The 25,513-nt window shown below is 39.1% G+C and overlaps 2 protein-coding genes across 2 annotated transcripts; one reads left to right on the forward strand and one right to left on the reverse strand.

Moving 5' to 3' along the window:
• Positions 1-4,043: 4,043 nt before the first annotated feature.
• DEFB129 (defensin beta 129) lies at positions 4,044-6,978 on the forward strand. The gene is made up of 2 exons (XM_033094461.1): positions 4,044-4,101; positions 6,542-6,978. The coding sequence occupies exons 1-2, from the start codon at positions 4,044-4,046 to the stop codon at positions 6,976-6,978; spliced, it is 495 nt and encodes a 164-aa protein (XP_032950352.1).
• Positions 6,979-10,556: 3,578 nt separating this feature from the next.
• Positions 10,557-13,712, reverse strand: LOC117016300 (60S ribosomal protein L22-like 1). The gene is made up of 2 exons (XM_033095495.1): positions 13,345-13,712; positions 10,557-10,560 (listed from the first exon to the last, which is right to left on the reverse strand). Exons 1-2 carry the CDS (start codon positions 13,710-13,712, stop codon positions 10,557-10,559), a joined length of 372 nt encoding a protein of 123 aa, XP_032951386.1.
• Positions 13,713-25,513: the final 11,801 nt, after the last annotated feature.

A 25,513-nucleotide genomic window follows, 5' to 3' on the forward strand; every position in this document is an offset into this window, starting at 1 on the left:
GTCATCACCAACAGACAGACCTACGCTACAATAAATGTTAAAGGAAGCTCTTTAGGATAAAGGTGAAATACTATCAGATGGAAAGATAGCTCCTCCCAAAAGAAGGAAGAACATCAGAAATGATCATTTGGGGGTGGGGAGGAGCTGTGTCCCCACCACATACGCTGCTGACTAAACCAGACACCTAGAAGTTTCATTCTCAGCTTTTCTCTTCTCCTGGCCACCCTAAACTCTCCACACACATGACCCACTCTCCACTTCCATTATTTCCTCTCTGGTTCATCCTTCATTACCTCCTGCCTTTTCTTACAGACCCCTCTTCCCTGGCCTCCTTGCCAGGAATCGTGTACTCCAACCACGAGAGTGTCGTTTTTAATATAGTTTTATATATATAATCTATTTTATTTTTAAATTGCAAAGTACTATGTAATTTTATATAAAAATTAAGCTAATCTAACCTACAAGTATACAACTAGGGAAGTGAAGACCAAATACACTGCCCATAGCACGTAGGAAAATAAGATCTACAGTCAAGAGGAGCCTGGGATTCATCCTACAAGAAACAAGGTAGACCTGTAAAGCATCCTGTGACTCCTCTAGAGGGCGCTCTAGGACATTCATGAACTCCCTGATGTGGTGGTAGATTATCATAAAACATTATGTTCCTGAGGAATGCATTATGCCATTCTATTACCTAGTACAAGAGTCTCTGCTGATTTATCCTAACAAGGATTATTATAATGTGCAGTAGCACAGGGATTTGGGTTCACATTAGCTACATTGAAGAAAGTCATTGCCAGAATCTCACTTGTAGAGAGGCCACCACCATATACAGCCTTCCTACCTCGATCCGCATATCTCACTGCAAGGAGACCTTAATCCTGATCATTTAACCACACACTAATAATGAACTATCAGAAAGAGAAATTAAGAAAACAACCCCATTTTAAACTGCATCAAAAAGAATAAAATATCCAGAAATAAATTTACCCAAAGAGGTGACCTATACATTCATGGCCTATACTGAAAACTACAGGATGCTGATGAAAGAAATTGAAAAAAACACAAATAAATGGAAAGATATTCCATACTAACAGATTCGAAGAATTAGTATTGTTAAAATGTCCATACTACCCAAAGCAATCTACAGATTCAATGCAATCCCTATCAAAATTCCAATGGCATTTTTCACAGAAATAGAAAAAACAATCCTGAAATTTATATGGAACCACAAAAGAAAGACCCTGAATATCCAAAACAATCCTTAGAAAAAACAAAGCTGGAGGCAGCATGCCTCCTGATTTCAAACTATATTACAAAGCTATAGTAAATAAAACAGTATGGTATAGACATAAAAACAGACATAGGTTTATAAAACAGAATAGAGAGCTCAGAAATAAACCCATGCATATATGGTCAATTAATTTAAGACAAAAGATCCAAGAATACAATGGGAAAGGACAGTCTGTAATAAATAGTGTTAGGAAAACTGAACAGCTACATACAGAAGAATGAAACTGAACCACTATCTTACACTGTACATAAAAGTAACTCAAAATGGGCTGCCCTGATGGCTCAGGTGGTTGGAGCTCCGTGCTCCCAATGCCAAAAGCTACCGGTTCAATTCCTACATGGGCCAGTGCCAGATGGCTCAGTTGATTGGAGCGTGTCCTCTCAACCACAAGGTTGCCGGTTGGACTCCTCGTCTCCAGCAAGGGATGGTGGGTTGCGCCCCTGCTGGACCTGGAGCTGAGCTGTGCCCTCCACAACTGAGATTGAAAGGACAACAACTTGACTTGGAAAAGTCCTGGAAGGACATACTGTTCCCCAATAAAGTCCTGTTCCCAATAAAAAAAAAAAAAGTAACTCAAAATGGATTGAATACTTAAACATAAGACCTGAAACCATAAAAGTCCTAGAAGAAAACAGGCGGTAAGCTCCTTGTCATCAGTCTTGACAATGATTTTTTAGATTTGATACCAAAAGCAAAGGCAACAAAACTAAATAAATGGGACCACATCAAACTAAAAAAGCTTCTACACAACAAAGGAAACCATGCAGAAAATCAAATGGCAACTTACCAAATGGGAGAAAATATTTGCAAGTCATATATCTGATAAAAGGTTAATATCCAAAATATATAAAGAACTCATACAACTCAATAGCAAAAAGAAAAATCTGCTTTAAAAATGGACAGAAGATCTAAATAGACATTTTTCCAAAAGAGACATACAGATGGCGAAGAGGTACATGAAAAGGTGATCAACACCACTAATCATCAGGGAAATGCAAATCAAAAACACGAAATATTACCTCTCACCTGTTAAAATGACTATAAACAAAAAGACAAAAAATAACAAGTGTTGGTGCGAATATGAAGAAAAGGAAACACTTGTGCACTGTTGGTGGAAATGCTATTGGTGCAGCTACAATGGAAAACTGTATGAAGTTTCCTCAAAAAATTACAAATAAAACTACCATCCAATCCAGAAATTCCACTTATGGGTATTTTTCTGAAGGAAGCAAAAACACTATATCAAAAAGATACATGCACTCCCATGTTCATTGCACCATTATTTACCATAGCCAAAAATCAAAGCAACCTAAGTATCCATTGATGGATGAATGGATAAAGAAAATGTGATGTATATAATGGAATATTATTCGGCTATAAAAAGAAAGAAATTACACCATTTGTGACAATGTAGATGGACCTTAAGAGCATTATGCTCAGTGACGTAAGTCAGACAGAGAAATACGAATACCATATGATCTCACTTATATGTGGAACCTAAAAACAAAACAAAACCTCATAGATATGGAGAACAGATTGGTTGTCAGAGATGGGGGGCAAAAATGGATGAAGGCGGTCAAAAGTTACAAACATCCAGTTATAACATGTCCTAAGGATGTAATGTACAGCCAGGTGACTACAGTGAATAATATCGTATTGTATATTTGGAAGTTGCTAAGAGAGTAAATCTTAAAAGTTCTCATCACCAGGAAAAACAATTATAACTATATGTGGTGATGGGCGTTATCTAGACATTGTGACCATTTCACAATATATACAAATATCGGATCATTATTTTGTGCACTTGAAACTAATATAATGTTACATGTCAATTATATCTCAATAAAAAAGAAGTCAAAGTTAAGTCAAGAGATGCCTCCCACAGACTCATTCAACAAACATGTACTGAGTTCTTATGTTGATCCAGTACCCATGCTGGCCATTGGAGACATCAGTACAAAAAAAGACAGTCTCTGTCTTCCAGGAGTCCATGATTATAGCAATTTCTGCTCTTCTGATTCTCACACACTGAGTGCCTTAGGCATAATAGCAGACAGTGAAACAATGCATTGCTCTTGCCCTGCGCAAACTTTAAGGAGAGATACAAAGGGCCTGCACTTCTTTTGTATCTTTTTTTTTTTTTTAAGATTTTATTGGGGAAGGGGAACAGGACTTTATTGAGGAACAGTGTGTCCTTCCAGGACTTTTCCAAGTCAAGTTGTTGTCCTTTCAATCTTAGTTGTGGAGGGCACAGCTCAGCTCCAGGTCCAATTGTCATTGTTAGTTGCAGGGGGCGCAGCCCACCATCCTTTGCTGGAGTTGAGGAGTCGAACTGGCAACCTTATGGTTGAGAGCCCACGCTCCAACCAACTGAGTCATCTGGCCACCCAGGAGCTGAGCAGCAACTCATTGACTTCACTCTAGTTGCGGAGGGCGCAGCTCGCTGGCCCATGTGGGAATCGAACCGGCAGCCCTGTTGCCTAGAGCTCATGCTCTAACCAACTGAGCCACCCATCCGTCCCTTTTGTATCTTACATGTCTTATATTTCTCCCCCAGAGTCAAGAGCAGGAAATGTGTTGCACAAAAATGTTTGGGAAAGATTGTTCTCAAACAGGATGAGAGGAAACACAACTGCTGTGAGTTTTGGTTGCACTTCACTGATAATGGCCTCAGGCCATGAAGAGACCAATAAAGGCTGGAGCTCAAGAACGCCAACCAGATCCAAGCCTTCCTCTCTGGCACCCAGCCATGAAGCTCCTTTATCCTATCTTTGCCAGCCTCATGCTACAGTACCAGGTGAATACAGGTAATGTGGAATCCTGGGTTTAAGAGGGGTCAGTGTGAGGAAGCAGGGACTTGGCTGTCTGTGACAATGGGAACTTAAATAGATGCTGGAAGATGAGTTCCCCAAAGAGATGGCTGAAGAGTCTACCTATTACGTCAGTCATGTGCCATCTCCCACGCACCCCCGTAGGCCCTAACCCCAGACTCTGTCTGATGGGGACACACCGGAAGCTAACTACAGCAAAAGCATATGTTGGATGTGTTATATCCAACATATAAAGCTGCCTTCCTACCCTTTAAATAGCTATCACCTGGAACTCAGCCCAAGTCTCCATCATTTTTGCTCTATTTTTTAATTTAAACCATCTCTTGAAGCAAAGGTTGCTATCAGTTTGTATTTTGGTGTGATAAAGAGAAAGAGAAAGTCCTTACTCTTGTGCTCAATATAACCTTTTTTTTTTCAGGATCCAGTAAACAGGTCTATGTCCTCCATCTCAACTTTTTCAGATTTTTACGCAGCTTCATCCCTTCTCTCAGCCTTGTTGTCTTGGAAACCCCCAAATTACCCATAAGAGCGTCTAGGAGTACATTGTGGCAAAGGCTAAACCAGAAGACTGGCCATCGTTTCTTGAAAAGAAGAGAGAAGAAGCACTGAGACTTTTTTTAGAATACAAGAATCATCCAGATATTTGGGGAAATTGGCAATAAGCCAAGGAAAGGAAAGTGAAAGAGTCAAAGATGTTTCTAGTGTTTTTACCTTGGGGCCTGAAAAGAAGGGTAGAAATATAAGCAAGTATGACTGGGTCATCTTGAGTAAAGTCACTTAGCCCCCTGGAGCCTCAAATTCCACGTGAGCGTTTACAGGTTTAATCAGTGTAGCTGTTTGAAATATAAGAATTTTACTCTTTTGTCTTTGGTGAGAAACAATGTTGAAATGTATGTGAACATTAGGTGCTGCATACATCTCGTTATTTATGGAAAATCAGTTGAATTGTTAAGATGAGTGAGGGAGAACTTTTTTGATTCAGAAAAAAAAAGATGAGAGACATTGGGATGGAAAAGTCATCAAGCCTGAGGAAGATGAGGTACTAAACCAAGCAGGCAACTTAGAGCGATAGATACAATGTGAGAATTATCTTGATGAAGATGAGGTTAAGGTTAAGATAATGAATAAGACCTCCGAGGGACAGAGTGTCCAGGGAGGCTGAAAATGATAGAACACCATGCCCCAGGAACCACAGGTCAAGCAATGATCGAGGAGGGTGAGGTCATAAAAAACTGGGTTTGGAATAGAATTACCATATGACCCAGCAATCCTCTCCTGGGTATCTACCAAAAAAAAAAAATCTGAAAACATTTATCCATAAAGACAAGTGTGCTCCAATGTTCATTGCAGCTTTATTTACCGTGGCCAAGACAGGGAAACAACCAAAATGTCCTTCGATAGATGAATGGATAAAGAAGTTGTGGTATATATACACAATGGAATACTATTCAGCAATAAGAAAAGATGAAATAGGACCATTTGTGACAACATGGATGGATCTTGAGATTATAATTAGCTAAGCAAAATAACCAGACAGAAAAAGTAGACAACCATATGATTTCACTGATATGTGGTATATAAACCAAAAACAACAAAAGAACAAGACAAGCAAATGAGAAACAAAAACTCATAGACACAGACAATAGTTTAGTGGTTACCAGAGGGTACGGGGGGTGGGGGGTGGGAGATGAGGGTAAAGGGGATCAAATATATGGTGATGGAAGAACTGACTCTGGGTTGTGAACACACAATGTGATTTATAGAGGATGTGATACAGAATTGTACACCTGAAATTTATGTAACTTTACTAACAATTGTCACCCCAGTAAACTTTAATTTAAGAGAAACAAAGGAAGGAAGGAAGGAAGGAAGGAAGGAAGGAAGGAAGGAAGGAAGGAAGGAAGGAAGGAAGGAAGGAAGGAAGAGAGAAAATGAGATAGCAAATAAAACAAAATAAAAAACTGGGTTTGGCAAGAAGCCAGTACTCCTGAAATTCCTATTGATTCCCTTTTGAAATTCTTCCTTGGATTTGTTTTATGGCAGATTTTACTCCTGTTGGTATTTTCTAGGATCATGGGGAGAGATAGTGATGCCCTACGAGTGTCTAAGACGCTAAGTTGGAGATAGAAAATCCTATCTGAAAGCAAATAATTGGGTTCCCTTTTCTCCTTTCCTCTATGTATCCTAGATTTCTAAAGTGACTCAATGAGGGGAGACTATGGGGTTTATTTTGGATTTCATAGGAGTACAGAGACTCTCTTGGCCTGCCAGCTGCCTCCATCAATATCCCTCAACCCTGTGCTTAAAATTTAGCATTAACAAACTCCCTCTTTCTCGAATCCTCTCCCTCCAGCAGTTTTAAGATCATATCTACTTATTAATCTTAGCCCAGTGGTTTTCTTTTTTCTTTGTGCAGAATTCACTGGTTTGAGAAGATGTTTAATGGGTTTGGGGAGATGCAAAGACCATTGTGCTGTGGATGAAAAAGAAGTACAGAAATGCAAGAAGAAAAATTGTTGTGCTGGACAAAAAGCGATTCAATTGATAGAATACTATTTGCAAAATGAAATATCCCATATGTTTGGAGAGAACTCCCCAGAACTACTGAAAACTACCAAGACTTCTAGGGCTCTGAAACAAACAAAATACCGTATTTTACCTCTTCCCCCCAAAATCAAAAGCCCTCTTGCTAAAGTCAACACCATCATCTCAAATGCCAACGCTGTGAACTCTGCCACCACCAACCCCGTGATCTCAGGAAAGATTATATACCCGGCTGCTTCCACTAACAGTGACTCCAAAAGAAGCAGAGGTTCAGCCACTGACTCCTCACCACCAGCACCACCACCATAGACACTGCTAACACCACAAATGGAGCTGGAGGAAATAAATGAGCAGGGATGTGGGTCTTCCCCTTAAAAAACCAGTTCCTCTCTCTCTCTTTGCTATCTATTAAATGATGTCATGAGTCATTCAATAAATACTGTTTTAAGCACCTACAGTTTATATAATGTGATTCTCACAGGAGCCTCACAGAAGAGAAAGAGCTGGAGAGGGATGGAATTTTAGTTGACATGCCCGGGAGAAAGCAAGCACCAGGAATGGTGACTACAGCATTGAACTTGGCCCACGGCTGACCCAGATTAGGCCTCTGTAATAAGGATTTATGGTTCTCATATGGTGTTCTTTTCTTGGGGCAACAAGAAGGACAATGTCAGGAGACATATTTTCCTTTTTCATAGATTTGGGGGGAAAGGCACATATGCAAAATAGAATATGGGGGGACCAAGACTACTTTCTCCAGAGAAGAACATAACCTAATTCATGGAGCCATTTAAGATAAGAATATGGGGGAACGAGGGAGAGAGGCGGGGATAAAGGAGAAGGTGTAGTAAGGCGGTGCTTCCAATAGATACAGAATGCAGACTACAAATGCAGACCACACAGGTAGTTTTGAATTTTCTAGTAGCTACATTTTAAAAAGTAAAAAGAAATAGGTGAAATTAATACTAATAATACATTTTATTTAGTGTGGCAAATCCAAAACATTATCGTTTCAACATGTAATCAATATAAAAATTATTTGAGATATTTTGCATCTTTTTTTTGCACTAAAACTGAACTCTCATGTGTATATTACTGCTAAAAACACATTTCAATTCATACCAGCCACTTTTCAAGTACTAAATGGCCCCATGTAGCTGGTGGCTGCCATCTTGGACAGCCCAGGTTGGAGAGTTCCGAGGGCACCAGTAGCTATAGGACTATTAGGCAAAGGGGATGCTACTCTAGAGAAGACAGCCATATTTCTGAGGGCTGTGAAATAGAATTCAGAATATGGAAATTCCGGTCTGATGCTCCTGTGCTAGCATTCTGGTTCTAGCACTTTTTACCTGTATGGCCTTGAACATATCACTCATCCATCTATGAGCATCTATTTATTCAATCACAAAGTGGAAATGTGAACATTATATTATATCCCAGAATCCACTTCCTTATATCTCAGGTCACACTTCCTTTTACTACCCAAATTATAATGGCACAGACCCCCTATTCTAATTTTTTAGCATATTCCTCTCTGCTACATATCACCTCCATCAATTTAAAGACCATCTTTCCTTAAGTTATTGTGTCTTTACTACAGTGTCACCCTAAGTAAGGCAGATTTTTCCACAATGCCCTACAGTGATGCTAGAGTACAACTTTCAATTATATTCCTGGAAGTCTTTGTACAACAGGTAAGAGAATAACTTCACAAAAAGTAACTTCACACAAAGAATAACTTCAACTCTTGCTATATATGTGTTCCCTGAAGAACCCCAAGTATATTTTATGGGCATTCAGTTCCCTCCCTGTTACAGCTATTTGCCAAACTCCTGAAAGTCCAGCTTACCTTCCCACAGTTAGAATGCTGTCTTCATTGTCTCCCCACAGAGAGAAGAGAAAGCGTCTTTCTCAGCCAAGTTTAAGGATTTCTTTGGAATCCTCATTTCTGATCATGGAACTCACCCATCTCTTCTCAGGATAAATGATCCTGAGGAACATCCTTTTCCTTCAGGGAAATGTCACATCCACTATAACAAACTTGGTAAGTCTCCAATACCTGTTCTCCCCTTTCACTCCAGGAATAGACCCCTTCTAATGTCAGCTTGGCCCGAAGCCAGCCAGAGTAAAGGCTGTATTTCCCAGATAGAACTGGCCATACTTCAATGCAGAGAGGCCAAGACTGGCCATCCAATTATGCAATAATATTCTGGGTGAAAACATCTGACTTTCCATTTTAAAGGCAAAGACGGGCCTTTCTCTAAGCCTTGGAAGCCCCACAATGACTGCAAGTTCTCTCTTGGGATTCACCCTAGCACATCCTACAGCAATCCCCGGACTCTGCCACTCAGGGTCTATGAGGTTAGGATTCACCCTGGCACGTGCCATGCTGCCCCCAAACCCTACCAGTCAGAAGCTGTGTGAGTCTTAATTTTTTAACTTCTTAGAACCAATATTAGAACCCAGAGTAATCGAATTAGACACCCACGAACATTCCACTAACTAACCAGCACTGCTTCTACAGAGCATTTCACAGTGAGTCAGCCATAAATAAATACATGCATACATGCATACATACACAAACTGCTACCCTACTCTTAGCTATGTATGAAGCGGAATCCTTCCTCCTTTCGCCAGGCAGCAGGTTAATCCCACATACGATGATGATGTGGCTGCTTCTATGACAGGGAACAAAAGAGGGCAGGGCTGGGAAGGAAAAGAGGGTTTGACGGAGAATCCTAAATATTAGAAGACCTTCTCTTTACCGCCCACATTACTTATGATGGCCCAATTTCAAGTTCAGAACTACTTTGAAAATATGATTTACGAACACGAGTTGTCACATAAAAATTGTAAAATTTGAGACTTACGAGCATCTGTAAATTAAGTTGGCCTGTAAATAACCTAAGATGACAGAGAGAAGGGCACTACATAAAACGATAGATTAAACGTTGAGAGCTGGCAAAAGAAAAGGAAGAAAAATAAAATTTTAAAAAAGGGGGAAAAAAACGTTGGGAGCTGGAGATAATGTCCAGGAAAAATGTTAATTTTAATAAAGTGAAAGCCATCTGTCAATAGCTAAGGCTCAGAAAGTAGGATGGAGTATGGAGGGTCCTCGAGGACAAGGGAGGTACCCAACAGCAGGCACTGCTTGTCTAGGCTCCGGCCTGTACCCAATTGAGGGGATAAAAATTCGAGCAAGAAACAGCCTCATTGCTGGCTGCCCTGCTCTCTACTTATCTATTCCGAAAGCCAGAGACTCTTCTGGCCTGGTCTGCTCCTATGGAAGACAGGCTTGTCTATTTCCTTTGACAACACACTAAATGAGCCAAGGGCCATGTTATGGACTGAATTGTGTCCCTCAAAAAAATTCATATATTGAAGCCCTAACCCTCAATATGGCTGTATTTGGAGACAGGCCTTTAAAGAGGTAAAGTTAAATGAGGGAATTGAGTGGGTCCTAACCCAATATTACTAGTGTCCTTGTGAAAAAAAGATACCAGGGGTGCCCATGCACAGAGGAAAGACCATGTGAAGACACAAAGAGAAGGTCACTTACAAGCCATGGAGGAGGCCTTAGGAGAAACTAACCCTGCCAACACCTTGATCTTAAGCTTCCAGCCTCCAGAACTGTGAGAAAATACATTTCTGTAGGACTTCCAATTCCAGCGTATGAGTAGATTGCAGCAGTTACCACTGCTTGCTGGCACAGCTTCAATCGGTTATCTAGGTTACAAAAGATTTTATGTCAAAGATCATTGCTATTGCACGTTTACTATAAGCCTGCACCGTGACACATCATTTACATGGATCATCTTATTTAATCCTTAAGGGACAATTATCTCAATTTTACAGATGTGATGAAACTGAAGCTTGAAGGGGTTGAGTCACCTAAAATCACAAAGCCAGTGAGTGGTAGAGCTAAAGCTCTCATTTAGGCTATCTGACCCGAGTCAACCTGTTAACCCCTTGCAAGACTTATTCCCTCAGTAGCAGGGAGAGAGACAGACATAGAAGAGAAACCTCCTGTTTCTCCAGGTCTCCCAACCTGTCAGGAACCAGGAAGAGAAACTATTTCCTTGATAAATTTCTCGAAGTCTCTCCCATCCAAGTCTTGTTGACTCTGAAATACAATTCTGTCATCACACTAAGAATGACTCCATTTCTCACACTAAGCAAATTCAGGAGAAATAAATACACATCAGACATCAGTTTACTCTTTTATAAATCACAGAGACCAAAATATTCAAATCCCAAATAATTAACAAATTCTTTCCTTGTAACCGGACCTATCCAGAAAGTCAAACATAATCAGAAGTTTATTGAGTCAGAACGATGGAAATTAATTCAATTAGTTAAGAGCTTAGCATAACCCTGTGGATCCACTAGAATGTCAGCTCCTGTGAGGGGGGCACAGGGGAGGTAGATACGTTTTTTGTGCCTGGAACAGAGCCTAGCACAATAGTAGGTGCTCAACAACTATGTGGTGAATTAATGAATGAATGAACATTTACTACAATAGGATTGTCTTGACAATGAGACTGGGGATACTTAAAATTCTGCGGCAATCTCCCCCGGCCTATAAAGGTCTGTAGGAATGCCATGTCCCACATTACCCCTGGGGCTCTCGTCGTCTGTCCATGCTTCCTCTGCAGACCTTGTCCTTCTGCTTGGTACGTGTTTTCTTCAGCTAGATGAGTACCTGTGGTCTTCGCGCTGTTTCCCCCTCCTGCTGCCTCATAAGAATGGATTCCTGATTTGCATCCTCTGGCTGCAGCCTCACTTTCTAACATTACTGTTATTGACCCAGTCATGACCTTGACGCTATTCTTCCTGCCAAGGTGCCGGATTGACACAGGTGTGAAAATGGTTCTTTTCCTTGAATTTCATAAATCAGGACATTCCTATGTTCATTTTACAAGTTTCTGGCCTTTCACTCATTCATTTCACAGTTATTTAATGAAGATCTAGTATGTGTCAGGTAAGTGCTAAATTCTTGGGGCTCTGAAGTGAAGAGCTAAACAGGGTCTCGTTCCCATGGGGATTACATTTTAATGGCAGAGAACAGACATAAAATTAAAAGCAAATTAATACATTATGATGTAAAACACAGTATGTCCTTTCATTGGCCCCATGTTTTCAGTTTATTGCAGACCTGAGTTTACATGAGTTGTTATAAAATAATGCATGTGACACTATATGGGGTAGTACTCAACATTTCCTTCTATCCCTGGGTCTCCAAATCCTTCTTCACTTGGACATGAATTTCTTTCCTCTGGGAAGTTGTTCTTTTCCATCTACTCTCAGTTCCTTGTTTGTTCATTGGTCCTCCAGTGAAGTACCGCTGACCCTCCAGCAATGGCCATGCTGACCATCCCAATTTGCATCAGGAAGAAGTAGCCTGGAGCCCCTTCTCAGATCCACACCACTTTCCTCTTTCCCCCAGGGTCCAGTGTGCTGACTTTATTGCCAACCTGGGCTGATGGTCAAAGTGGAAAAGACACCATTTCTACCCTTCAGGAACCCTCAGTCCAAAGATGTAAGACATTTTGTCTCTTGTGAAGTTTCCAGGGTGCTATAAAGGACCACATCACAGGGGTTCACAGCTGACCTGCTCCAGACTCCAAAAGAAATCAGCACCTCCATCAACCATGGATCCCCTGAACTCTGAAGAAAAATCAATGATGAAGTGAGAGTCAAAATGCACATGAGACCAGCCTCTCTGAGCAGTGGTCCATCACGAAACTTCCTCTCCCAATTTTGGCTGCCCCTCTGGACAGGACCCCAGGAAGCTCAAGTAAGAAAACATCTGAGTAAAAAAAAGCAAAGAATGGGAAAGAGGGCATGACCCTGACCATGGTCTAACTATCCATTGACAAAAGAATTTGATGCTGCCCAACATCATAAATGTTTTTTTACAGAACAGTTCCATGGGCCTAAACCCAAAACAGTGTCTCTGATGAAGCACCCAGAGGTGTCACTGAGCCCTCCAAAGTTTGCAACGACCCTGAACTACCCTCACAGGTCCAGCCAAACTCCTCTTGATTTTCACACATAACAGCTTTTTCTAGTAAGTAGTAGTTCCCTTCTCTGCAGTGATGAGCCCTCTAAGTAACTCATATTCTGGGAAAGAGAGCAGCTTTGACTTGGTTTAGCTTTATTTTTTTTTAATTTGGGACAGGGGAGAGTAAGGTGATAAGTGATCCTTAAAGGACTTCCTCTAAGCTCTGAAAGGGCTCCCTGGTGGCATTTCCTTGGGACCACAGATGTGTAGTATTGGAGTGATAATTCCCATCAGCCTTTGTCTTTCTAGAAAACTTATACATGTCCATATGGGTGCTATTAATGATCATAGAAAGATTGAAAAAAATAAATTGAAAGGAAAGGACAAGGCAAGGCATTTTAGGGGAAGAATTACACTAGGAACGATTTTGTTGGAGGAGGGAACAAGTGGATTGTGTGATTTCAGTTTGTTGACTAAGTGATCTTTACCAGATTAAGGGGTTGACATTCTATTCCTAATGTAGGAAGAGTGTCTTTTTTTTTTTTTTTTTTTTACAGAGTACATTTATTTTATTAACTGATAAATTAAAAGTTCATTTCTGGATGTTTCTTTCTCTTGTATGCTTGATTAGTTTTATTAGTAAGCAAAGCCCTATAATGGATGGCTTCAACAAGTCCTCAGACTCAGATCCATCTTCATCTTGACTAATCTGAAAGTAACAAAGTTCATAAGTCTCCTTGTCAGATGCAACTACACAAAGCCAATCACAAGGACTATTTTTCTTAAGGTATTTCTTGGTAAGATATTTCAAATATCTTTTTGAGAACTGTTTCTCAGAAACAACTGTGATTTTATTCTTGCAGCATTCAATGTGTACAACATTCCCTAGATTTCCAGTTTTTCCATTGACTTTAACCTTCTCCCATAGAAACTGTGCAAAATTTCCAGAATCAAAAATACCATCTTCTACTGGATGAGTAAGGTCCAAACCAAACTTCCAGACTGACCTCCCAGGCTTCCTGACTTCCTGCGGCCCCATCTTGAAGGCAGGCTGTGCTATCAGAGAGCTAGGAAAAGTGTCTTCATGACTGTCATTTTACAGTAAGTTTTGAAGACAGAAAGTGAAAGTCTTCCCATTTTGTTCTTTTTTCAAATTTGTTCTTATTATTTTTTGCCTTGAGATACAAATGATTTAAGATCAGCTTGTCAGTTTCTGACAAAAAAAATCCTGCTCGAATCTTGATAGGGATTGTGTTGACTCCGTAGTCAAATAAGCATAAGAAGAGATGCTCAGATTCACTGGGAATCGGAGAAAAATAAATAAAACCAACAATCGTTTTGGTAAAATTAGAAAGCTGGATAATGGTACATGTTAGGGAAGATGTAGGAATATAGGAACCCTCAAACAATGTTTGTGGAAGTATGGACAGTTCATCTTTCTTGAGAACAATCTGTTACTACTTAGTCAAATTCACTATACACTTATCTTATGACCCAAGAATTCTACTCTTCAATATACTCCAGATACTCTTACCCGAGGTGAGATATGATTGGTGTGAGCTGAGATATTATTGGTACTGGAAACCCCAATCTAAGGCAATCTGAATAGCCCTTCTGGAGCAGCGGACCAGTAAAATTACATGGATGCACATTTTGGAATACCACACATAAGCTAGGAGCAACAGATTCAACATACACATAACTATGTGGGGGATCTTGTTTATTACAGTTCTGAGTGAAAAAATAAATCAGAAGCCAACAGACACAATACCATCCATGTAAACATACACGCAGAAAATACACATTTAAAAGAACTTGTAAAAGACATTCACTAAACTCATTAGAACAAAAGGGAGGGGAAATAGAATAGGGGATAGAGTCAAAAATCAATAAGTGAGTGAAACAAGAGACGGGGTCCTGCACAGACCAATCATGATTCTGTGTCATGTAATGGAGGAGAGTGCTCAATTCAATGGCTGAGATTTTTAAAAAAAAGAATAGTGAGAGTGAGAGGTGAATACTAAGTGACAGAGTGGCTTGCGCCATACCCTGGACCAGCCGGAAAGCTTTTGCCTGCTCCTGACCCCAGTAAAATCTTAAAGACACAGGCCAGAGAACACTCTCATATGCCTCCAACATTCCAATTTTAGCATACGTGCTGCCAAAGCTAGCACTCAGATTTCAACTTTTGAGCACAACAGTAACTAACGCATAATCATAATGAAAGTACCTACCATTTAATGCCAATGGTAAAATCACCTTGGCTCTCGAGATTCTATGCATCTATAACAAGGAACCTCTTATATAGGTTTTACACTCCAAATTCACCCTTTTTCAAATCAAATTCACCCTTTTGCAGATCAAATTTTTCCACAAAAAATGTTTCCTTAATCTTTGTAATAAAAATAAATCTGATGTTGTTATTGTTAAAATTAAACATTTTATTGCATGTATTTAATAATAAACATAAAATACTTATATTTAACATCAGAAATACTTATTTACTTATAGCTTCAGTTTGGTATAACAGTTCTCCTGCCGCTGCTCGTGGTAATTTCATATACATATTCATATAATAATGACGCCAATATGTAGGAGTAATAGTTGCAACGGAATGATTAATAACATCTACTAAATGTTCATGTTTTGATGGATCAGCCAAAATATTTCTTGTGCAGAACTTAATTTTTGAAAAAACTTCTTCAATAGGGTTCAACATTGGAGAGTAAGGTGGTAGAAATAATAAAGTGTATCTTGTCTGACCAACATGATCACGTACTTCCTGGGTTTTGGGGAGGCTTACATTGGTCCAAAAACAAACCACACTTCCTCCAGATTATCTTTAATTTCTGCAATAATCTCTGAAGAAATTCGCAAAAAAATATTTGAATTAACCGTAGAATGTGCAATTACTTCATGCCACACCATTCCCTGAACATTTATTGCTGCAATTAGAGAAACATTTCGTCCTCTAACCGTTGGCACGGTCACACGAGCTGGTGTATTAACTTTCAATCGCACCTTCGTTTTTTCAAAAATTAAGTTCTGCGCAAGAAATATTTTGGCTGATCCATCAAAACATGAACATTTAGTTGATGTTATTAATCATTCAGTTGCAACTATTACTCCTACATATTGGCGTCATTATTATATGAATATGTATATGAAATTACCACGAGCAGCGGCAGGAGAACTGTTATACCAAACTGAAGCTATAAGTAAATAAGTATTTCTGATGTTAAATATAAGTATTTTATGTTTATTATTAAATACATGCAATAAAATGTTTAATTTTAACAATAACTTAACATTGGCTTTATTTTTATTACAAAGATTAAGAAAACATTTTTGGAAAAATTTGGTCTGCAAAAGGATGAATTTCATTTGCAAAAGGGTGAATTTGATTTGCAAAAGGGTGGATTTGATTTGCAAAAGGGTGAATTTGGAGTGCAAAACCTGTAACACTGGATTTCACATATCCAAGGCTTATCACTGATTCATTCTAACTCTCAGAGAATCTGAGAATCGAAAATTGATCCTGGTGAACAAGATCAATAAATAGAAGTTCAATTCAAAGGCAACCCAATGAATTAGTAAGTGCTCCATAACAATACCAAAGGGTATTAAGGCAAGAATAGCAATCTGGAGAAAGATCCGTAGAAAAGCAATATTGATAATGAGAATATTTAAGAGTGATAGAGCATTTTTGAAGTGCCAGGTACAGTACCGAGGACTTAGAATCTATCATCTCATTTAGTCCTTTCAACAACACTATACATATTATATAAATAATACAACTGAGGTTTAAGTTGAACTGCGGAAGGTCACAGATAAGTAGTGGAACCAGGGCTTGAATCCAACTCTGACTAACATCAGAGTCCCTTGGTTGCCATGCTACCTTGACTCCCAGTGGCGACAGCTTTGGAGCATGTGTCCAGTGCCAGTCATATAATGAGGCATCTACAGGGTTAACCCCACCTCATACTTTTAACAATGGCTTGGAAGAAGCTCTAGAAGACTTTATTATATCTGCTGGTTCCCCAGTGTGAGGAGGAGGAGGAGGAGTGAATATGCCCATCCTAAAGGACTTGGACAACTCCTATAATTGCCACATTTAAGTGCCCTGGTTAGCTCACACCTAGATTATTGCCTTTACTTCTGGCCACCACACTATAAAAGACACTTAGAGGAGATGGAATTAGAGTACAGACTAGGAGCCATGATAACGAAAGTACTTAAAAATTCCCATTAAAAAACACACACACACTCTTTGTAAGTCATAAATTCAGTGATGGTACCTCTCATTGCTTTCATTTTAAGAGATGGAAAAGAAAGGGTTAACAACAGTCCTATAGTCAATTCTCTTCCTTTACCCGGAATGCTCCTGGAAGGAAAGAAAAGAATAAGCTGAGTCCATCAGATGCCCTTTATAAACATGCTAAGGACAGACTTCCCGGTGAACTCACTAATAATACTCCCTTAGCAACAGAGTATCTAGCAGAACACATCTGCTCCATCTAGAATTGCCTCTGATAAACAAACCTAGAATCTATGCATTTGCAGGCCACGGCTCCTTGGAAAAATGTCATGGAATTATCATGCTATGTAATTTTTAGAGAATAAAATGGAGATGTTTCTCACTGAAGTAGTCCTATTTTTGTAAGTGATATGCTCGCATGTATCACTTAGATATAACCTAGAGATCTCTAACTTTAAACCCAATGCACAGCTCATTCTAATGAGGTAAGAAGGACCTAGAAAGTGGTGTGAACACCCAGACTTGCGCATGTTTGACCTGTGTTTCATAATTACTTGTACCCTTGAAATTATTACTAAAGCTTAGTATGGGAAAGATCTCTGGCTCCTGTGAATCTGATTTGAATCCAATCAATATTTTGTGTTAATCAGGAGAGAAAGCAAGTATTTCTGTGTGCATATATTCATCTCCAAACTTTCAAAACAGATGTTTTCCCTACATGAATAGCTTAATTGACTTTTTTTTATTATGCAGTTACATATAGTCATAACATTCAGATGAAACAAAATTATGAATGGTAAAATAAAAATCACAGATAATCTTTGTAAAAGATAAAGACCCTTAAAATTTTGGGTATGTATGCTTCCAGGTTATTTTTCTAATATTTTATACATATACATATATACGTAAGACTAGATCATATGCATATTTTCTCATAATTTTTCTTTTACATACTTAATATTTATATATACCATGGATGGCTTCTTATGTCATACATTCTCAATTATCATCATTGTTTAAAGCTGCATGGAATTCTAATATGTTACAGATCATAAACTGGCAAATTCTCTGCTGATAAACATTAAGATTTTCAAATCCTTGATAGGAGTAATTCTAAAAAGGAAACACACTACTTATATCTTGGTGAACTTGGCCATTTATTCTATATGTGTTAATTCTGCATCAAAGGGTAAGTATGGTTTTATTTTGTTTAATTTTGCTTTAGACATTAACTATATATTGACAAATTGCTCTCCAAAATATATTACATCAATTTAAAATCACAGGAACAATACATACTTGTCCCTGTTTTGCTCCAGCCTTGCCAACAGTAACTAGAAAGCATGTTTTCTAAGACTGGGTGTTACACTTCTAGGTATTATGTGAAAATCCAGTAAATTTATGTAGTAGCCAATTAAACAGTCTGACTAAATCTGTTCCCCTCGATGGCAGAAATTTCTGTTTTATCCCTGGCTCACTGCCTAACTTTTGATCTCATTTGAAGTGTAATAAAGATTGGAGCTCCAGGCAAGTGACCCAGGTAGCTCTGTCCCATCCCTCCCCCTGCACTCTCCCCAGGCACTTGCCTCTGAAGTTCTTGCCTCTGGCTTTTGAAGTTCTTGCCTCTGAAGTTCTTGCCTCTGGCTTTTGCTGCTCTCTGGTTCCTGGCTTCAGTGACCTTACATAACTTGGAATTCTCCATATTGAGAAGAGAGTAATGGAAGGGAGGGGAGACAGAAACAAAAGTATTAGATACACCTATTTTGAAAAGGAAGGGAAATTTTTAAATGGACATGTATAGGAGGAGGAGAATTAAAAACAACCATTTAAAGTGTCTGGAAATTTGCCTAAGGTTATACAGCAAATCAAGAAGCACTTTCTCAAGAAAATCTACTAAATCTCAGTAAGATTATGGGCGTCTGTGGCATTGGGACCAGAACTTGCTTTCAGTGTTGGAGCTACAACACAAAGATGGGGAACATGATTCAGCGGGGACTATTCATGTAAGAAGCTACAATCTTTCTTCCAGCCCCTAATAATTCATATCTTTCCCACACGTAAAATATATTCACTCCCGCCCAAGACTCCCACACTTTCATCATATGATGACATCAAGCTTCGGTTTGAGACTAGGCCCTCATCATCTAAATTGAGTCCAAATATAGATGAAACTTCTTCAACTTGATCCTTCTCATCCAGAGACCTGTGAACTAAAAAAGTAAGTTATCTGCCCACCCCACCCAAAATATAATGGAGCCACAGGGGTGGATAGCTATAACTGACACTTTGTTCAAAATGGACATGGGGAGGGGAACAGAATGGGACATACATAGCCGTCACTGGTCCAAAGCAATCATTATTTTTTAATTTTATTAAATGTATTGGGGTGACATTTGTTAATAAAATTATATAGGTTTCAAGTATACAATTCTATAATACGTCATCTGTATATTGCACTGTGTGTTCACCACCCAAAGTCAAGTCTCCTCTGTCACCATATATTTGACCCCCTTTAACGTCTTCTACCTCCTCCTACCCCCTTTTCTTTCTGGTAACTACCATACTGTTGTCTGTGTCTGAGTTTCGTTTGTTTGTCCTGTTTGTTCATTTGTTGCTTTCAGTTTTATATCCCACATATGAGTGAAATCATATCATTCTTGACCTTTTTCCATCTGACTTATTTCACTCAGTATGATATTGTCAAGATCCACTGTCACATGTGGCAGTATTTCATCTTTTCTTATGGCGGAGGAGTATTCCATTGTGTATATGTACCACATCTTCTTTATCTAGCCATCTATTGAAGAACATTTTAGTTATTTCCATGTCTTGGTCACCATGAATAATGCTGCAATGAATATAGGAGTACATATATCTTTACAAATAAGTATTTTCAAATTTTTCGGGTAGAATCCCGGAAAAGGGATGGCTGGATCATATGGTAACTCTATTTTTAGTGTTTTGAGGAACCTCTATACTGTTTTCCATAGCGGCTGCACCAATTTACTTTCCCACCAGCAGTGTATGAGGTTCGCTCACTCTCCATGTACACACACCAAGTAAGGCCACGTGAGGACATTGTGAGAAGGCAGCTATTTACAAGCCAGAAGAGAACTCTAAACAAAAACTGACCATGCTGGCTGGCCCCTTGATCTCAGACTGCTGGCCTCCACAACTTTGACAAAATGAATTTCTGTGTTTAAAAAAGAGAGAGCTTCTGAGGTGGTAAACACATGGAGATTCACAGAGAATGGCCCGCTTTTCCCCCATGCCTTGCCTATGTATGTATCTCTTCCTTCTGGCTGTTCCTGAGTCATATCCTTTTATAATAAACTGGTGAGCTGGTAAGTAAAATGTTCCTCTAAGTTCTGTGAGCCACTCTAGCAAATTAATTGAACCAGAGCAGGGGGCTGTGGGAACCTCTGATGTACAGCCGGTAGGTCAGAAGTACAGGTGACAACCTAGACTTGTGATTGGTGACTGATGGGGGTGTGGGATTTTTAAATGGTTATTAAGAAATAAGGTGAATGAAGCAAATATTGATAAGAGCAGAACAGAGAGGAAACAGAAAGGGGAGAATCACAGGACTTGTCCCAGCAAGATAGAAATCTTTAGATGAGATGATTGTTAAAAAAATGAAATAAATCAAATGGACATTGATGGGATTAAAACAAAGGTTTTAATGGAACACTACCAAATGCTGGGTGAGACTCTCTGCTGGTCCCCCAACATTAAAAGAACACAAGTCTGCTCTATTTACCCCAGTTTGGAGAAATTTTAAAAGCCAGAAGGCAGAGATTACAATGAGAGACCTGACCCACAATCCTTTGGGGCAATGGTCAGGCAGATTAATCAAAATAAAGATTGAAGAAGGAGCTGGGGTCCCTTGCTCCACCCCTCACTAAGGACCCAAAGCCTTTGGCACAGGAATGGGTAAAATGGTCAAAGAGTAGAGAAGAGAAGTTTCCAGAACTCCTTGATGCAGGAGTTCCACGAACAGTGGTACAGAAACCCATTGGTGAAGGCCTGACTCAGGCTACAAGTAGATCAAAAGAATGTGAAAAATGTAAGTGTTTATAGGATGGTGGAAATCGGAATGTTTAAGTAAATAACATATACAGAAGTTGTGTCCACTTTATCTGAATGTTTTACACCAATGGGTATTACGTCTAGCTGGAGAACACTTCCCCTACCTACCATTATAAAATCAGAATCTGTAAATGATGTTCTAATAGAGGCTGTAGTTAAAAACCTAAGAATTCACGGAACTAAGGTAAAAGTTTAAGGACAATCGGTTACGTTTGAACAGGCTTTATGTGAAGTATTTCTGTGGACAATGTATCTGACTGGGGAATGTTTCCCATAGCTAACGTGGTAAAACAAAAGACATGTAAATCTGCCACTCAAGCAAAGTTAGTTGGACATGCTAAATGGGAATCTGTAAGATTGCCCCAAGCCCACACTGTAGAATAGAAGCTGGAGTGCTGGTAGGGACAAATGCTCTGTGCCGTAGTCCTAGACTAGGGATTATGGCAAAAGCCTGTGACTGCCTCCCAGCAAAGCGAACTGGGACTTTGGATTAGAAAATTTCCAATAGAGGGGCACTTACTACCTTGCTACTGGACATTATTAATTGAAGCTCCCCCTGTGACTGAAGGACATAAAGCAATCTTACAATCATTATGTCTAGAATGATGTCAGAGAAACACTCAAATGGCAGTGTTCAGAAGAGTTCCAGAGTTGAGTGGAAATGGTTTCTACAGGTTCATGCTGCCTGGGGAATGCAAGGAGATACAAGCAGGGAGCCTCTTTTTCCCTAGGAGTGACTCTGGAACTGTGTGAGTTGCTGCTGGATTCTAGCATCACTTGGACAGTGCCTGACAAAGATCCCTTGACTGACCAAGATTTGCTTCTTGGCTTTTGGACCACAGTTCCAAGGTGAACGGATAACATCTGTTTTGGAAGGCCTCCACTCTCATTGGAGAAGATATCAACAATCAGCCCAGTGGACTGAACTTCATGCTGGATTCCTCACAGTGATGGAAATACTGAACAGTGGGGGGGAGGGGGGCGGACAAATAAACCCTGTGTTTGGGTTTTTACTGACTCACAGGCAGTGGCCAATGGCCACTCCAGGGAAGGGAGAGAGGCTGGTGGAAGGTTGAATCAATCACTAATAGAGGATATTGAATCAATCATGCCTACGTAATGAATCCTCCATAAAAAGCTAAAACAACAGGTTTCAAAGAGTTGCCTCATTGGCGAACACAAAACTTTTTTCCTGTTCTAAAATAAGAGTCAGCCTCAACCTGGTCCAAAATATCTTTCCCTCATTGTATGTGCGCTCCCTACATCCAAGCTTTTAAGACACTGAGAAGGGGTCTCTCTTTACCATTTTCATCCTTTGAGATCAGCCTCTGGTTGTGCTCAGAGGCAAGAATGAGCCTGGGAGGGAGAGACTGAAAAGTCCTATCCCTGTGCCCAACATAGGGCTGGCAAGCAGGGCAATGAGATCTCTTAGAGGGCAAGTTCACACAGGATGGCAAACAAGGTGTTCAGCTTAGACCCTGGGGGTGGACGGGATGAAGAATCAGAGAGAGAAGGAAATCAAAGAACCAGGCAATGGGTGTGAAGAAAGCCAGAGAAGGTAGGGTGCTCAGAAAATGCCAGTGCTGTGAGCCGACGGTAGACACAGAGCTGAGATGAAGCCCCCGGATTTAGCCAGAAGGTTATCGTTGGTGCTGGGCAGTGTCTGAAGAAAAAATAGCCTTTCGACGGGTGGCCGGCTCAGTTGGTTAGAGCACAGTGCTCGTACACCAACGTCACTGGTTCAACTCCCACATAGGCCAGTGTGAGCTGCGCCCTCCACAACTAAATTGAAAAAAAAAAAAAAAAAGACCTGACTTGGAGCTGATGGGTCCTGAAAAAACACACTGTTCCCCAATATTCCCCAATAAAAATAAAAAATAAAAATATATATTCTTAAATGTATTCTGTATGATTCCATTTCTATAAAATACTAGAAAATTCAAAGTAAGCTCTAATGACAGACAGCAGATCAGTGGTTGCCTAGGCATATGAGAGGGGAGTGGAGAGGACTGATGGGAGAAATTACAAAGGGGCATGAGGACACTTTGAGGGGTGATGGATATGTTCATTATCTTGTTTGTGGTAAAGGCTTAACAGGAGTGTACACAAGTCAAAAAATTACCAAATTGTACATGTGTGTGGTTTATTATATGTCAACTGCACCTCAAAAAATAAAGCTATTAAAATAAATCTCAAAGTGAAACGGAAAAATTAAAGCATCATAAATAAAGACAAATGACAAACTGAGATATTTATGATGAAATGCTGGTACCCCAAAATATATAGCAAGTTAACATAAAGGAACAAGGAAAACATGAAAACTCTAGTAGAAAATAAATAAGTGATTTGAACTAGCAACTTAACCACTAAAATGACAAAAAAAATATGGGCCAAAAAATCTTACTTGTAGTCAAATAAACGCAAATTAAATCTACAATGAGATCTCATTTTTTATCTATTAGATTTTTCAGAGATTCAAAAGATTTGCAAACCCAAGTTTGACACATTATAAATAAAAACAAGTCTTTCCATCAGACACTCCTATTAAGGACTAAATGGGAAGCTATACTTTTCAAAAAAAACATAGAAATGTTGATGTTATTTGGCTCAGAGACTCTGATTTTATGAATAAATATATTCTGAGAAAATAAGCAGAATCCATGTTTTAAAAATAATGTATGTACAAGCACAATCCCAACAGCGTAGTTTAAAATAGTGAAAAACTGGAAACTACCTAAATGTCCAGGAATGAGGGAATTATTAAATAAAGTAGATATATTCATGATGTAGAATTCTACACATCCCTTTAAAAAGATAAGTCTTGAGCTTCCTTCAGTCATGTAGAATAAATCCAATAATGTCATTAATTCAAAAACAATTTAAAAATCATATACATGGTTGATCCCATTTTATAACAAACACACACACACACACACACACACACACACACACACACACACACACACTAACAGGTACCCAAAATGCTGGGATCCTATCAACACTACTATTTTCACTCCATGCCCTTCTCAAAGAAGAAATGTAATGCATCCCAAAATAGATTCAACTCCACAATGCAGTCATGAAAAATAAATGTTTTACTGAAGACAGCACGGGGAGACATGGAAGAAGGTTTGCATCACCACTATACTATTCATCACTATTGTTATGAAGCAAATCTTCATAACAACTCCCTTTAAAAATTCTTGGTGTTTTTTTTCAAGTTCTTTCTCAGCCACTGATGCCTCAGCCCACAGGCCCAGGGTCTTGAAGTTGCTCTACTCTTCCACTCACTCTACTGTGACTGCCCCCACCCACCTCCAATTCTCCCCCTTTCTATATGACAGCCATTTTGCCCTTTCTCTGCCTCTCCTATTCAAATCCTTACATCCATAACTTGGTCAGCAGATACTAACTTCTGTTAGTGTTTACTCTCTTCAGAAAATAGCATGGGATTGCAAATAAATAATTTCTTTATCATCATAAATACATTTCTGATAGCAAGAGGCCCTAGAGGGATATACAAAGACATGGGATTACGGATGATATTGTCTATTAATTATTTATTTTTCTAATTTTTTTAGAGTAAACACATTACCGAGGAAAAGTCATATTCTAACAATAATTATAAAGCATATCACACATCAAACTGGCAACACATTTTCCAGTTTTCGACTCATTCTCCCACTCTCTGTCAAGGAGGCAGAATGGCTGTAAATGGCCCCAAAAAAGGTGTATATATAAAATATATCTAATGGTTTATTCATTGTCCTTCTGTTATTCCAAATAATTGATTAAAGAATATAACTAAAAAGGAACAGTTCCATTGATACACAAAATTTAGGTAAATTGCTTCTCCAAAGCATAATCCCAAAATTATGTGCTGTCAATAGTGAACCATCAAAGGATGAGACAAGACCCCTGGAAAAGATAGGATATTACACCTCATTTTTACCCTTTTCTCCCACAGAGAAGGGAGGGAGACAGAATTGAAAGGATACTAGAGAAGGTACGGTAATATTTCTACTTATAACGCTTTTTCCCAGCCAGAATGTCTCCCCTAAAATTTCTGCCAGGTGAATAACCTCCAATTCAATTAGAAATCAATAAATCAAGGACAAAAAGGAAAAAATAAAGACATAGAGAAATTTTACTAAACAACCAACAAGCTTAAAGAGAAAGAATATTATGCATGACTAGAAAAAAATATAAACCTTTCTTTCAAACACCTGGGGAAGATTCACAAAACTTAGCAGTTTTACGTTGCAACCAAAATTTTTAAAAATTAAATGAAAAGGAGAAATTAAATACCTCACAGTCTTTATTCAAGCAAAACAAGATGAGAAATTCATATGAAGAGAAAACAAAATGTCTACTCTGTAGAGAATATGAACGAGAAAATGCTGGATTCAAGGATACCAAGCAAGGATACCAAGAAAGCCATACAGAAATGGCAGGATTGAAAGAACACCTATTGAACTATAAACTGGCTGGTT

This window comes from Rhinolophus ferrumequinum, chromosome 23, assembly GCF_004115265.2.
Source record: "Rhinolophus ferrumequinum isolate MPI-CBG mRhiFer1 chromosome 23, mRhiFer1_v1.p, whole genome shotgun sequence".
NCBI classification, from domain to species: Eukaryota; Metazoa; Chordata; class Mammalia; order Chiroptera; family Rhinolophidae; genus Rhinolophus; species Rhinolophus ferrumequinum.